The 14,374-nt window shown below is 43.9% G+C and overlaps 1 protein-coding gene and 1 long non-coding RNA gene across 3 annotated transcripts in view; both read left to right on the top strand.

Annotated features, from left to right (window-relative positions):
• Positions 1-1,795: 1,795 nt before the first annotated feature.
• On the top strand, positions 1,796-10,586 carry LOC102299148. Of its 2 annotated transcripts, XM_042213982.1 has the most exons (5): positions 1,796-2,571; positions 3,535-3,743; positions 4,041-4,161; positions 4,300-4,525; positions 10,239-10,586. In XM_042213982.1, the coding sequence occupies exons 1-4, from the start codon at positions 1,828-1,830 to the stop codon at positions 4,522-4,524; spliced, it is 1,299 nt and encodes a 432-aa protein (XP_042069916.1). In that variant the 5' UTR covers positions 1,796-1,827; the 3' UTR covers position 4,525; positions 10,239-10,586. The 2 variants fall into 2 exon arrangements, with proteins under 2 accessions (XP_042069916.1, XP_042069915.1); XM_042213981.1 differs by lacking the exon at positions 10,239-10,586 and having other exon boundaries at positions 4,300-5,443.
• An 88-nt stretch (positions 10,587-10,674) lies between these two features.
• Positions 10,675-14,374, top strand: part of LOC106632369 — a 6,706-nt gene continuing 3,006 nt past the window's right edge. Inside the window, exons 1-3 of the long non-coding RNA XR_001335736.2 lie at positions 10,675-11,827; positions 12,077-12,285; positions 13,101-13,218. This is a non-coding gene — a long non-coding RNA (uncharacterized LOC106632369). The remainder of the gene's footprint in view (positions 11,828-12,076; positions 12,286-13,100; positions 13,219-14,374) is intronic.

Here is a 14,374-nt window from a genome sequence, read left to right as displayed (position 1 = left end):
ATAAGAGGAGCCTGCAGTCCACACACACACACACATACACACACACACACACACACACACACACACACACAAAAGAAAACTCCGCACTTAAACAGCCTAAAACAAAAAAAACAAAAACCCCATAGGCACTCCCCATCCACCCCCCACCCCCGCATAAAGCCCTTCTGAGATGAAGTACTGGCGTCCCTCTCGGCCTTCGACACCTCCCTCCACAGAGTGTCCAATTCAATCAGAAAAAAAGCACTAGGCTTCACTCTGTGCTCAAACAAACTGTTGAATAGGAAAAAAATCAATATACAGTCTCAGAACATTAAAGAATCTTTTACAGAAGAAGCTTAACTCATGCAGCTCTATTACAAACTATTCAGCTCAGAGTTTATAAACACGGACACCAGTAGAAAAGACCTTCAGGTGTCCGTTATATTTCACAAGAAGTTCAGCTGGATACCGAAGTTCCATTTTTTTTCTCCCACAGTATCTTCAACACCTCGCTGAACTCACGTCGTTGCTGCCTCACCTCCGGTGTATAATCCGGAGAGATGAGCACCTTATGGCCCTGGTATTCCAGCGCTCGGTCTCTTCGCAGCTGTAGAATGAGTTCTTTTTCCCGATAAAAGTGGATTCGTGCAATAATTGGTCTTGGTGCTGCGCCTGCCGCCGGTGGAGGTCTCAGCAAGCGGCGTGCTCGGTCGACAATAACCGGGGATTTAAGATGATCCTCCCCCGACGAGTCTAGGGATCAAATCTTGAATAAATTCAGCCGGTCTGGGTCCCTCTGCTTTCTCAGGGATGCCAATGATCATAATGTTGTTTCGGCGCGATCGACCCTACAAGTCATCCACTTTTAATGTCAGTGCTTTATTCCTGCTCTCCAAGTTGGAGACCACTTTCTCCAAGCGGGACCGGCGATTTTCCTGATCTAGAGCCTGCTCTTCCATGGATTTCACTTTCTCCAGCAGGTCTCTTTGGTATTCCTGTACTGCATGAAGAGTATGCTCCAAATTGTCAAACCTTTCGTTTATGTGACGGAGAATTTTGTCGGAGATCTTCTCCCATAATAGCCAATGCGAACAGTAGGGTTCAGCGTTGGCCGAAGTCATAATTAGTGATGAAGAGTTAATCTGTTTACCAGCTTTTCTGGGCATCTTTTGTTGTATACGGTATAAGCTTCAATTGTTGGCTTGTTTTGCGAAGAGAAAAATGAATTAGGAGACCGTAAAAATACGTTTGGCACGGAGGAGCGTCAGGGAACGCGTCTATTCCATGTGCTGCTCCGGAAGTCGGCCAGACTTACTGTACTTATAAACTACGGACATCACACGAATATAGTGACGTGAGACTAAACACATGATCACATTTTGTGTAAATCAGAGTTTCTTTTAAATCAGCTGTACAGGAGTGTCTGCTGTGTTGAACAGGAAACAGGAAGTGTTGAGCTGAAATATGATCAGGATGATTCTGGGCTCAAGTGCGTCGCAGGTTCACGCTCTGACAGCTCTAACAGACTAGCATCCAGAGCAGATGATCTGAAGCGTGTGCTGTGGGTGCAGATGACCCCTGACCCCAGCGACAGGGGTGATTACATAACAGTTTCATGTTGTGAGACGATAAACGGGCTTCTTCATAAACATCATGTTCAGGTTTTCAGTTTCTTTTCTCCTGAAAAGAAACTGAAAACCTGAACATGATGTTTCAGGTTTTCAGTTTCTTTTCTCCTGAAAAGAAACTGAAAACCTGAACATGATGTTTCAGGTTTTCAGTTTCTTTTCTCCTGAATAGTAACGGAAACATTTCTGTTTAACTGACGCCCCTTCAGCAGGAGCCAACATGTCTCAAACGTCCGCAGAGTACCTGGGAATGAGTCACTACCTGATATATCCTCCTAAATATGGGCGGAGCATGAACACACCTGGGAATCTTCCGCGTTGGGTTGATGAGTCGACTGAAGTCGTACTGAGCAGAGTGTGGCAGGGCTCACTGGGAGATCGGCTGTTTTGTTTTGTATTACAGATCTTTTATTATTTTAGATCATCCTGCACCGTGGACATGGAGGCTCAGAGAAAGAACAATGGATCGAATGCGATTTTTATTCACAAACATCATTTATGTTTGCATGATTTGAAAATGCACAATCAGCATTTGAGGAACATCTATCTTCTAAAAACCAACGTGCCTGAATACCCTCAACCCGAGTTTCACGTGTCCAATCTGAAACACGACACACAGCAAGGAGGGTTACTGAGGATCTGGAAGGACGAAGGCTTCAAGGATCCTCACGGAGGCCTGAAGGATGCAGACGGCCTGTCCCTGGTGTGGTGGAGTCTGGCTGTGGGTCCCCAGGAGATCCAGTCAGCTGAGACCAGGCTCCTGGACAGGTTCTACCCAAACCGGATAGAGAAGCAGGCTGAACAGAAGCCGAGCTACCTGGACGAGATCTACCCAGACCTGAACAAGCAGAAGAGCTTCCTTTGGAAGTTTGCCACCTCTCCGGCTTTCGCAGAGAAGTCCAGGTTTGGATCGTACCGCTTCACCTTCCCCCTGCACGAAGTGGTGACCGCCTACAGCCAGCAGGTACTGGTGGTGGGGGTGGGGGGGTTAAATCAATGTGTAGCTCACTGATTGATTCTGCATGTTAGGAAAACATAATTTCATTAGTACTTTTATTTTTAAAACACTGAGTTTATCCATCAGCTCAGACTGAAAGAGACACGATGGCCTGGATTAAGACCTTAAACTCCTCAAGGCTTTAAGGTCTAACAGCCACTTAAAAACCTTGAAAGTCATGTGACCAGGAGTAATCTGCCAACCAGCTCCAGTGTGTTTGTGCAGTTCAATTCATGTTTATTGATATAGTGCCGAGTCACAACAACAGTCACCTCATTGTAAGGTGTAGTTAACGTGTAGCTAGTGTGTAGTTAGGGTGTGGTTAGTGTGTAGTTAGGGTGTGATTAGTGTGTAGTTAGGGTGTGATTAGTTTGTAGTTAGTGTGTAGTTAACGTGTGGTTAGTGTGTAGTTAGGGTGTAGTTAGGGTGTTAACTTGTTTCCATTCTGTGCAATTCGAGTATGAACTACTTTTGGACAACTTTTTTTTCTTCCCCCTTCTAATCTGTAGTGATGTTCGAGCCACTTTGCGGAGGCTTTCTTATAAAGCAGCAAACTATTTCTCCAGGCTAAATGATGATCCTCTAATTTGTGACACGCCATTTCCTCTCCAGTTACGAGTCATCTGCTTTAGGCTACGGTTTGAGAATTATACCACGGAGTCAGGTACTTCTGATTAGAGACCTTAGTTTTCACAGGAGCTACAGTATCCAGAGTCGTACGTAGTGAGGAGGTGAAATTATTAACAAGATAATCGACCTCTGTTGGGGTAGCGTTCAGATAGCTGCTCTGCTCTGTGTTGGTACAGGGCATTGGAGATGATAACAGTGGGTGGATTATATTGTTGTGTGATTGTTAAACGGTGTACAGTGTGTCAGGTTAGTGACCTTTGTGTGTGTCTCTCACACTAAAATTCCTGTTGTTGTCTCCAGTTTTGCTCCGGAGCTCCGCCCATGATAAAGGTGTTCAAGACCGCCCTCTACAATCAGGAAGTGCAGTACTCTGTGCTGGTCCACAGCCCGGCCAGAGAGAAGCTCTTCTCAGAGTATCCTTCGCTTGCTTATGATGACCCGAACGCCGTCTTCACTTACAGAGACGGACACTTCATCTGGAGGTCACAGGCCATGTGCGAGACACACAGGCAAGTGTTAAAAGTCTCCACTGAAATAAATGTGATCGATCACTTTGATGGGATCTACCACTGATGATGATGATGATCTGCTGTAATATTATAAAAACCAGAAACAAAGCCAAAGATGATGGACACAACGAGTCCATGCAGTGTCTGATATTCACGTTGTCATTGGTCAGTTTGCTTCATCTCGACCTGAGCATCAGATTTGATGCTGGCACTGAGAGCTCTGTCAGGGAAGCAGTCTGAAGTCCTCTGTGAGCTGATTGGTTGAAATGCTTTTCGTGTCTCTGACTTTCTTCTCAGTTGGAAATTGACCCAAAAACCTGACAAAAACCAGATGGAAGCTGATGGTCTATGTTCTTTTCAACGTCAGTTTTATGTTTGGGATAATGTCGCCATCGCCCTGCACATGGATCATGGACAGGTACCTGCCCCTCCTACTCCTCCGTCTATAGAGACGCCTGAAGCATTTTACAAGAAGCTGTTGCCTATAAATTTGGTAAAAATTGAAACAAAGTGTTGAAGTTTCTCACCTTGTTTCTCTGCTCGGTTTCTTTCTCAGGTGCTGAAGTTTGACTGTGATCAACTGAGAGCAAACCTCACGTACTGTGAGAAACCTGAAGAGGATGTTCTAACAAAGCTTTCGTTAGGTGAGAAACCTGAAGAGGATGTTCCACCTGGAATCCAGTATGACAGTTTTGAAAATGCTAAATCACTGGTTGGACATTTGTGGCCTGACGCAGGCTTCCCCCTGGGGAAGGAGCCTTCACTCAGCCTTGTTTTCTAAGGTAATGAATCAGTAATTAAAGGAATAGTTTCTGTTGTCATTACAAATACACAAACGCTGACACATGGAGGTTTACATAACTACTAAAGGTGAAGGTAACAATCCTCACCTGGGATCTATTTGCTTGTAATTATGCGTGTGTGAAAAGTCAGTGAGTTTCTGGCCTGCAGATAGGTCACTGCATGTTTCACACTGATGACACCACCGTGGTTGGTCTCTGATGGAGCTGAGACAGAGAACAGGGTGGAGGTAGAGAACTTGTCCCGCTGGTGCTCAGAAAATAACCTGAAAAGCTGAACGTCCTTCAAACCAAAGAGCTCATCATGGACTTCAGGAGGCACAGACAGCGCCCCCTTCCCCGGCATTATAAATGGAGAACAGGTGGAATCTGTCTCCACCTTCAGGTTTCTACGCACCCACATCTCCACCAACCTCACCTGGACCCACACCACCATCACCCTGGTAAAGAAGGCCCAGCAGCAGCTGCCCCTCCTCCGTGTCCTGAGGAAGAAGAACCTGGACCAGGAGCTGCTGCTGACCTTCTCCCCTCCTCAGTGGAGAGCGTGCTCCTCCTGCCTGCTGTTGGTATTCAGGGGCCTCAACTGAGAACAGCAAGGCTGCACAGAGGGTCATTAACACCACCCAAAACATCACTGCCAACCCTGGAGGCCATCGCCAGCTCCTCCTGTGTCAGGTGAACCATCACAGGTGACCCCGCCCACCACCTGTTTGACCTGCTGCCCTCTGGTCAATCAGGTCATCCAAGACACATCCACCTATCCACCTCATCAGTCGGAGCCATGATCTGAGTAACCCTCATCGCTCACTCACACTCTGTTCAGACCAAGTCGTTTTTGGTGTGGAGAAACCATAATTTCATTGTACATGTAAAAGGATAATAAAGCTTTATTCTATTTTATTCTATTCTATGTTTCATTCAGTGGTGCACTGACCTTTTATTCTGAGCCATGGGGAAAACAGAAGAATTATCAACGGATCTGCAGGAGAAGATAGTTGAACTTTATAAAAACAGCAAAAGGATATAAAGATAAAAAGATATCCAGGGAACTGAGGATGCTAACCATCAATGTCCAAACTCTAGTTAAGAGGTGAAAAATGACAGATTCGTTCAACACCAGCTGATTCAACAACTTCAGCTGATTAAAGATGCACAATAAGGAAAAAATAGGCTGCATGGTCGAGTCTTAAGAAGAAAGTCGTTACTACGCCAATGCCACAAAACTGCCCGTTTACAATAAGCCAACAGCACAGAGAAACTTCTTCTAAAATGAAGCTTCTGCAGAGGTCCTCTCCGTCTCCTGACCTCAGCATCATTCAGCCACTCTGAGGAGATCTCAGAGCTGCAGCTCCAGACAGACCCAGAAATGGTCGGCTGGACGAAGTTTTACCAAGAGGAATGGGCAGCAGCTTTAGCATCTGAGACAATAAAGTTCCCTGAACACAAATACCATAACAAGCTGTCATTAATATGAGAGGAGGCGATACATCGTGTTAAGAACCACAAACACAAACGTTTGATAATGAAGCTTCACACAGACAGAAAAGTTGTATATAATTATTCATGTTCTCTGAGGAATAATAATGATTGCATTTATATAGCGCTTTTCGAGACCCTCAAAGTGCTTTACAATACCACTATTCATTCACTCTCACATTCACACACTGGTGGAGGCAGCTACAGTTGTAGCCACAGCTGCCCTGGGGCAGACTGACAGAAGCGAGGCTGCCATATCCGCCATCGGCCCCTCTGACCACCACCAGTAGGCGGCAGGTGAAGTGTCTTGCCCAAGGACACAACGACCAGGCAGAAAAATCACAAATTCTATCAGGGTTCATAAACTGATGAGTACATCTGTAGATGGACGGAGTCTCATCTCACACTCTCACCTCTAACATGTCCGTGTCTGCGCTCTCTCAGCTGGAGAACTACAGCAGGACCTGATGGAGGCTGAGGACTCTCTGGGCTCTGTGGATCTGCTAACGGATCCATGCTATCTGTATAAATGTGTGCGTGTGCTAAGGACGTGGGAGGTGGTACAGCAGCGCTCCCTGGTGGACAGGACAGTCTACCATGAATACATCAATCAATATAAAAGTTTTGAATTGGTTTGTGTAAAGATATCTTTAAAATTAAATGTTTAACAGCATAGTTTGGGTTTTAGTACTTCAGCTAAGTTGATGATGGAAAATTTGCTCAGAACACTTTTTCACCCTTTTCAAACTGAACATCCAGAAATGTGTAATAATAACTGTTAGGTGGTGCTTGTATCATCCATCTTTCCTCACACACACTGTCAGCCAGTAAGTACTCTGCTCACATAAGCAGCTCAGTCACATCAAGTCCAGTCCACAAAGACCTCACCCACATCCACACGAGGCCCACAGGGCGGGGTAACAGGCGAAGGTCCGGGGAAGTCTGTACAAGGAGAGGAGATATACGTTAGAGAGGAGCACTAGGAGATACGAGATCACTCGGTGAACCAGGGCTACACTGACACAGGTTAGCACAACGATCCAACAAAGAAGCAAACCCCACTGGGGCCTTGAGTGGTGCAGGAGTTACCATCCGTGATGAGAGGGAGTTGAGTAGAGCTGTACAGACAAGGACAGAGGTGGGGACTGGAGCCTGACTCCGCCCTGGCGAGAAACAGCAAAACAACAAGAAACAACATCCCAGAGATCCTGGAGAGCATGACAAAAATGTAGACCATATGAATGCATCTGAGTCGTTCAGCTCAAACCTTTAAGAACATCAGGATGGGCTTTTTTCATTTTGTTTTGAACATATTCATTAAAAGAGTGACTCAATAAAGAACCTGCTCCTTACTCTGTTACATTAAAGTGCACACGAAACACACATGTATGAAGGCTAATAAGTGAGTAGAGCTGGGCGATATGAGATTTTTTCATATCACGATATGTTTTTTTCATTTCAGGCGATAACGATATCTATCACGATATAGCCAAATAACTATATTTGTAAGATTTAAATGTGCCGTTGCTCACAAGTAAAATGTGAAATAATCAGCAGCTTGTTTTTATTTAAATATTTATTTCCCATAATAAGTTCAACAGGGTAGATGTACTTAAGGAACATGAGACTTTTTCAGATAAATAAAGGCAAATATTGCAAACTACACAAAAGGCAGCCGCTAAAGCGTTTAAGTTTCAAAATAGAACAAACGAAACAGACTAAACTGTCAATTCCACTTAGAAACAAAATATTAATTCTAAAAATAAATCTTAGTTTGTTTTACAGAAGAACAGACAAAACTGACTAACTTTTGTCAATATCAAATAAACTGAGAACTAAAAGGAAATTCTCAATCTCTCCTTGTTGTATAGCTGAGCTTTTCAAACAGTTTTAACAGTTACTTTAGTCTGACAAAAGCCGAATGACGAATTAGCGCTTCCAGTCAGAGACTGAGGCTACGTCCACACGTACACGGGTATTTTTGAAAACGGAGATTTTCCGTTTTCGTTTTAAAAAATAATCCCGTCCACACATAAAGGCAGAAATGAAGGAAAACGCTGCTATGAACATGCCAAAGCAGCAGGTGGCGCTAGATTCCTAACCGTGCAGAAATGTTGGCCAATCAGAAGTCTAGAAGCCTCGGTGGGAAAAAGTAAACAAAGCTGGGGCATAGAAGCAGAACCGAGTCGTATGTGTGGAGGGACAGTAACTGTGTGTATATGTAAGCATTTAAACACTGCAGAGAGTAGAATTAACAGTATTGTAGAAATTCATTTCACCGAAACAATAACGTGGCGCACAGTGTGACGTCAAAAAATGCGCACACCTTTGACGCTGCGTTTTCTCTGTTTTTCTCGTCCACACGTAAATGCAAAAACTGAGTTTTCAAAAATATCCACCCTGGCCGGCGTTTTTAAAAATCTTCGTTTTCAGTGACCAAAAACGCCGTTTACGTGTGGACGAAAGGTGCAAACGCATAGAAAAATCTGCGTTTTCAAAAATACCCGGGTACGTGTGGACGTAGCCTGAGCATGCACCAGTTTATTGTATTTCCAGACTTGCTTTCGGCACAATTTACAGTGCACGCTACTCTGTTTTTTGTCAGACTTGAAATAGCCGAAATACCTTCACACTACGGAACTTCTATGGCTCTTCCGTTCGACAATCTCTCCGGCGTTGGAACCATCATCTGTTTTCTCTTCGGTCACGCTCGGTTGATTTTTCTAGTCGGCACACTCATTTCCTCCATTACCCGGCGGTACGGTGGCTGGCTGCTTCCCAAACAAATACACATGTGCGGCTTGGCACTTGTGCTGTACGTAACAAGTCACGTGGCCTGCGCTGTATTGGTTCGGCTCTGCGCTACTTAATTTGGATTGGCTGTTCTTTTTTTTTTCTTTTTTTTTTTTTAAGAGGACAAGAGCGGCGAGGTCTATCGCGATAGTTTAATTTTTCTATCGAGAAAAAGTTATATCGCGATACATATCGTTATCGTTCTATCGCCCAGCTCTAATGTGCAGCATGGAGCCGTGCTCTAAAATACTGCCACAGAACTCTTTCTGTGAAGCTGGATTTAAGAAATAAATGTTAAAGTTACAGTTTTTAGAGCGTGTGCCAGTAAAGGAAGTGACATCATTGAAGGAGAACAGGAACAAACTCAGTCATCCTCCTCTGTGCTCACTCAGACCTACACCATGCAGGACAATCACAGGATGCTCTTAAGCTTTATGAGCCCAGCTGCACCGTCAGTGCTGTCGAAAACCCAAACAGCACTGACGGTGCAGCAGCTCTGGAGTTCGGTGGTTTTCCTGGCTGTAGTCAGATCACATCAGACACTAATATTTGCACTATTTATTGATCAGGAAATTATCAGCTCAAAAAATAAATGACTAAATACTGACAGATGGCTGTTTCTCAACTCAGACGTCCACATTATTCTGAATGACAGTTAAAAACTTGAAGATGTTTGGTTTACGGTCATGTGTGATGAGGAATAATCAATAAATGGATTGAGCATTTATTGATTATTCTGATTGTAATCATCTGTATTCTTTTTTTTCTGTCCAGATTTTAATCTTATAGTTTCTATGACAGACTGTAAAAATCATACAATAAGCTCCACTTATTGTATGATTTGCTATTTGTAATCATGTTGTGGATAAATGGATGAAAAGGTAAACGGCACAAAAGGAAGAGCTGGAGGAGCGTAACCATGGCAACATGATTGGGTATAAAAGAGGCAGAGGTTCGCTAATCTTCAAAAAACTGTGTCTGGAAAATGTGGAACAATTCTTCTTGATGTGAAATTGTGAATCATCTACAGTAATATTATCATCAAAGGATTCAGAGAATCTGCAGGAATCTCTGCGCAGTGAACGGCTGAACATCAGTGAACGGCTGTGATCTTCAGACCTGTATGAAGGTTAATGAACCGCATGGAGACAAACTCTCACTGTCTGTCTGTGAAGGTTCTCAGTCATCGCAGTCTAAAGCGTTTGGAAACAAAGGGATCTTTAAGTTTCCGGGTCGGTTGCTACTAACAGACTTACATTTTTTTTATTTTTGCTCACAAGCGACAGAACCGATACGTACGAGCGATGAACGCTGAATGAGGCGTGAAAGAAACTCAGAGAGCTTTTTCAGGGGGATGATGAAATGAAAGTAAAACATATGTAAATCCAAAGCATCTGACCTCAGCCTGTGTTCCACATCTCTCTAGATTACACACAACATCCACGAGCAGGAAGTCCTCATCAATAGTTCCTGTTCCAAAAACACATCGAACAAAAGGTCAAAGGTGGCTGCAGGAGACCGCTGAGGACAGTTTGTGTCCATCTCGTCTTTAACAGAGTTTAAATGTGTTTTTCAGCCCTGAATATTTTATGTGGATATCTTCTGTACTGATGATGTTACGTGTGACGGCCAGTGGGCTGGCCTTGTGTTTCGCTTTTTCTGTTACCTGTTTCTTGCAGGTAGGTGGAGCTGACCCAATTATAGATGCAGCACACCTGAGAAGGTCAGTCCCAGTGTGTATAAAGACACCTTGACTGAACCAGCGGGGTCTCTGGCTCTCGCTGGCTCTCTCCGTCTGGATGGCTGTTATATCATTTCAATTGTGTTTAAGTTTCTTCACCTTATCGTCATTAAAGATATCTCACAGCCTTTAAAGCCTGTGTGTGGTCTCCCACTTGCTTGTCACGTCCTTGAGCCGGGTTGTGACATATGAGAGATCAAAAATGTTGGAAAAAATAATAATTTCAGATTAAATTTTGATCTTAAAGTTCCAGAAACAGGCGAATGTTATCATTTGTATATTACTGTATATTTAACCTTTCAATGTCACAGTATTGTCCGATGCAGCTACTGAGAGACGTTACTTTGCAGACGCTCACATGGATCCTGCTGCTGTCTGCAGGTGTTTAACAAGCAAACATCTGCTAAACTCTATGTGTCTATGTAATCTGCTAAATGAATTACTAATGAGTTTCATTAGCCTGCTGTCTGAGCTGCAGTCGGGTTTAACTTCATTAACACTTGAACCTGTAACAGAAGTGGAAACAGTGAAATAGAGGTAGATGACAGGAGTTTGGTGGTTTTGCAGGGGGAAGTGTGTCTTCTTTCTTTCCCTGTGTGATGTTTATCAGTGCTGGTGCTGAAATATGGAAGCTGATGTTTAGAGTATTTCCTGTGTGAGGGCGTTCAGGCTTTGTCCCATTTGCATGGGCAGTGTAACAGCCCTGGACTGTGGGGGTGTGGTCTGAATATAAGCCTGGTGATCAGAGATCACTCACACTCCTGACAGGAAGCATCAGCCTCCACCTGATCATGCAGACACAAAGAAACAGGAGAGGATATATACAACACTTCATAAACTGTAAGCATCTGTGGCTGAATGAGCTGAAGAAGCTCGCTCATGACTTGAAGAACCCGTATCTCCTAAAAGAAAACGTCCCTGACTACCCCCGACCCGAGTTTCACGTGTCTCACCTGAAACACGACACAGAGCGAGGGGCTTTATGTTGGATCAGGACAGACGGCGGCTTCAAGGATCCTCACAGAGGCTTCAGGGATCCACACAAATGGTCCCTGGTGTGGTGGAGTCTGGCTGTGGGGCCCGAGGAGATCCAGGCGGCCGAGACGAGGCTCCTGGAGAAGACCTACCCAAACCGGACGAAGGAGCAGGCTGTGAAGCAGCAGAGCTTCCTGTGGAGATTTGCCACCTCTCCGGCCTTCAGTGAGAAGTCCAGGTATGGATCGTACCGCTTCACCTTCCCCCTGCAGGACGTGCTGAGCGCCTACAGCCAGCAGGTATGTTTACATTTACAGAGGGGGGAATTTTTTCTTCCTGAAGATACAAACATTATTCAAAACTCAACAACTCTTTATCCACAACAGTCTGAGTTTGTGTCAAAGCTACACACTAAAAATAATAAACACCGTGTGACCAGGAACAATCTGTCAGCTTTTCTCTCTGTGTGTTATCAGTACATCATGTACATTACCTCAGGTGTGTGACAGGTGTGAGTCTCCCACTGAAAGACCTTCTGTTGTGTCCAGTTTTGCTTTGGAGCTCCGCCCATCATGAGAGTGTTCAGGACCTGCCTGTTCAAAAAGAAAGTGCAGTACTCTGTGTTGGTCCACAGCCCAGCCAATCGCGAGCTCTTCTCAGAGTTTCCATTACTTCCTGGTAATGACCCGAACGCTGTCTGCGCGTACAGAGACGGACGCTTCATCTGGAGGTCGGAGGCCATGTGTGAGACACACAGGTGAGAAACACAGATAAACGCTCACAGACAAAGGAAGAGGGTCAACAAGTTATTGTCTGTGCTCATGCTGAGCAGCAGGGAAGAACACCTGGGCTTCTTGGAGACTCTGGGATGGTAGGAACACTTGGATGTAGGAGACAGGAACAGCCTGAGCTAAACCAGAGTGGTGTTGGTTTTTCACCCATAACATCCTGTTACAGGATAAGGTTGCTCCAGAATGCACTTGTACCAGGACACGCTGTGTTCAGGTCAGTGATCAGCTTAGTTGTCGTACATCTGATCTGAGGCATCCAGGTCGGTGCAGAGCTTTTTGGACCATGACACCATTTGTAGTTTTGCGTGTGTCATTTTAATTCCAACAATCAAGATGTGACTGAAGTGCACGCTTTCAGTTTTAATTCAGCGGGTTTCACAAAAGTAAAAATGTGTTAGGAGTTAGAGTCACTGCCCTGAGTCAGAGAAATCATGTGCCTCATTCACAAGTGATGGGAAGGTGGAGGATGGGGTTGGGGGGGGCATCCTCAGTAATGTGCACCAGACCTTTGTGATGGAGCTAAATCTGAAGGCAAATACATTCAATCTACATTGCAGCCCTCAAATATCATGAGCGTGCTGCCACTATAACTATGGTGGAGGAGTCTCTGCATAGACAATCACCAAATTTTAAAAAGCTTCCTCCTGACATCCAGTCAGCTGATCTTTTCCAATAATTTTATGTATATATTTAAGTATATTTAAGACTTTTACTGTCTGCTTTACGTGGAGTCAGATAATACTGCCACACTGATACTGTTTGTCTTTGGCCTTCCTCTCAGGTACGAGCTGATCCACAGACCTGATGCAAGTCAGATGGACTCTCTGGAGCTGTTTGGACAGCCTGAGTTTTATCTTTGGGATAATGTTGCCATCGCCCTGCATGTGGAGAACGGACAGGTGGTTATGAGATAATCTGGCTGTAAATAACAATTAAAAATGCATCCACCTTTGTGCTTAACGACAATAAATGTCCATTCCCCAAAAAGTGCTATAAAAACTTTATATATTCATATTTTTTTTCACTTTAAATTGGTCAGTCTTTTAAAACTACTTCTCCCTGAAATATTCATATAAAGTTTTAATTATATTTTCGTTGTTTTAACCCTTTAAATCCCAGTTGTATTACATGAGCGCACTGTTTTTTAGCCCCAAAAAACTAAAAAACTAAATATTTTCCAAAAAAAACATTTGAAGTAATATTTGATTGTTATTATAATTAGGCCTTTAGATGGTCCAAAGATCGGCACCAAAATTAATTTCGATCTACTTTTAAAAAAAAATTCCGGAACCGAAAATAGTCTCCAGGCGGTCAATGCTGGTCCTCTAGGCCGAAATTAGTGCCTCTTCCCGGGGTAAGTTGCGACGAAGAACCGGGGCATGTTGCGTGGGACTCCTTTCTCCAGCAGACACGTCCATACCACGTGACAACAAATACGTCATTTCCTGTTGATTGAAAAAAAAAAATCCACCCTCTCATGTCGGTGAGAGGGTGGATTGGTCTCGCCCGATCAGCGGGCATAGCCGGTGATGCAAGCCGGAAATCAGACTTCCTTTCCCGCAGTTCAGTTCTGCAGCCCGCTGTTTTCGAGCAGAGGTCAAATGTGAAGCAAGGGCGCCACTCGGTGGACAAATAAAAAAATTACAACTCTAAGGTCTCTAGTTAAAAACGAAACCTAAGGTGGAAACCTGACGATCCCTTAAACCGTAATTTTTCTGGCGTGAAAAATAGCGTTTATAATGGGTTTCAATGGGACAATTTTTGTCCAAAGGCACAAAGGTGGATGCATTGCTGTAGCTTAGCCATTTTAGGCTAATTTAATGAATTTACACCACAATTAAACAAAAAAAGTAAAAAAAAAATTCTTTGACAAATTTGGCTTTAATCCACTCAACACAGTGAAAATGGTTTAAAACTAAAAATTCAAAAGACAATAAATGTCCTTAAGACCCTCCAGGGGTATATGGGCAAAAGGAATTATGTAAATCATGCAAGAAGTGAAAATATAATAATAGTGTAATTTATGAGGACAAAATTGAATGATTTCACTAAAAG

The sequence above is a fragment of the Haplochromis burtoni genome, unplaced genomic scaffold, assembly GCF_018398535.1.
Source record: "Haplochromis burtoni strain Fernald_Lab_line unplaced genomic scaffold, NCSU_Asbu1 Contig_505, whole genome shotgun sequence".
NCBI classification, from domain to species: Eukaryota; Metazoa; Chordata; class Actinopteri; order Cichliformes; family Cichlidae; genus Haplochromis; species Haplochromis burtoni.
This window is presented reverse-complemented; position numbering and strand designations above follow the sequence as displayed.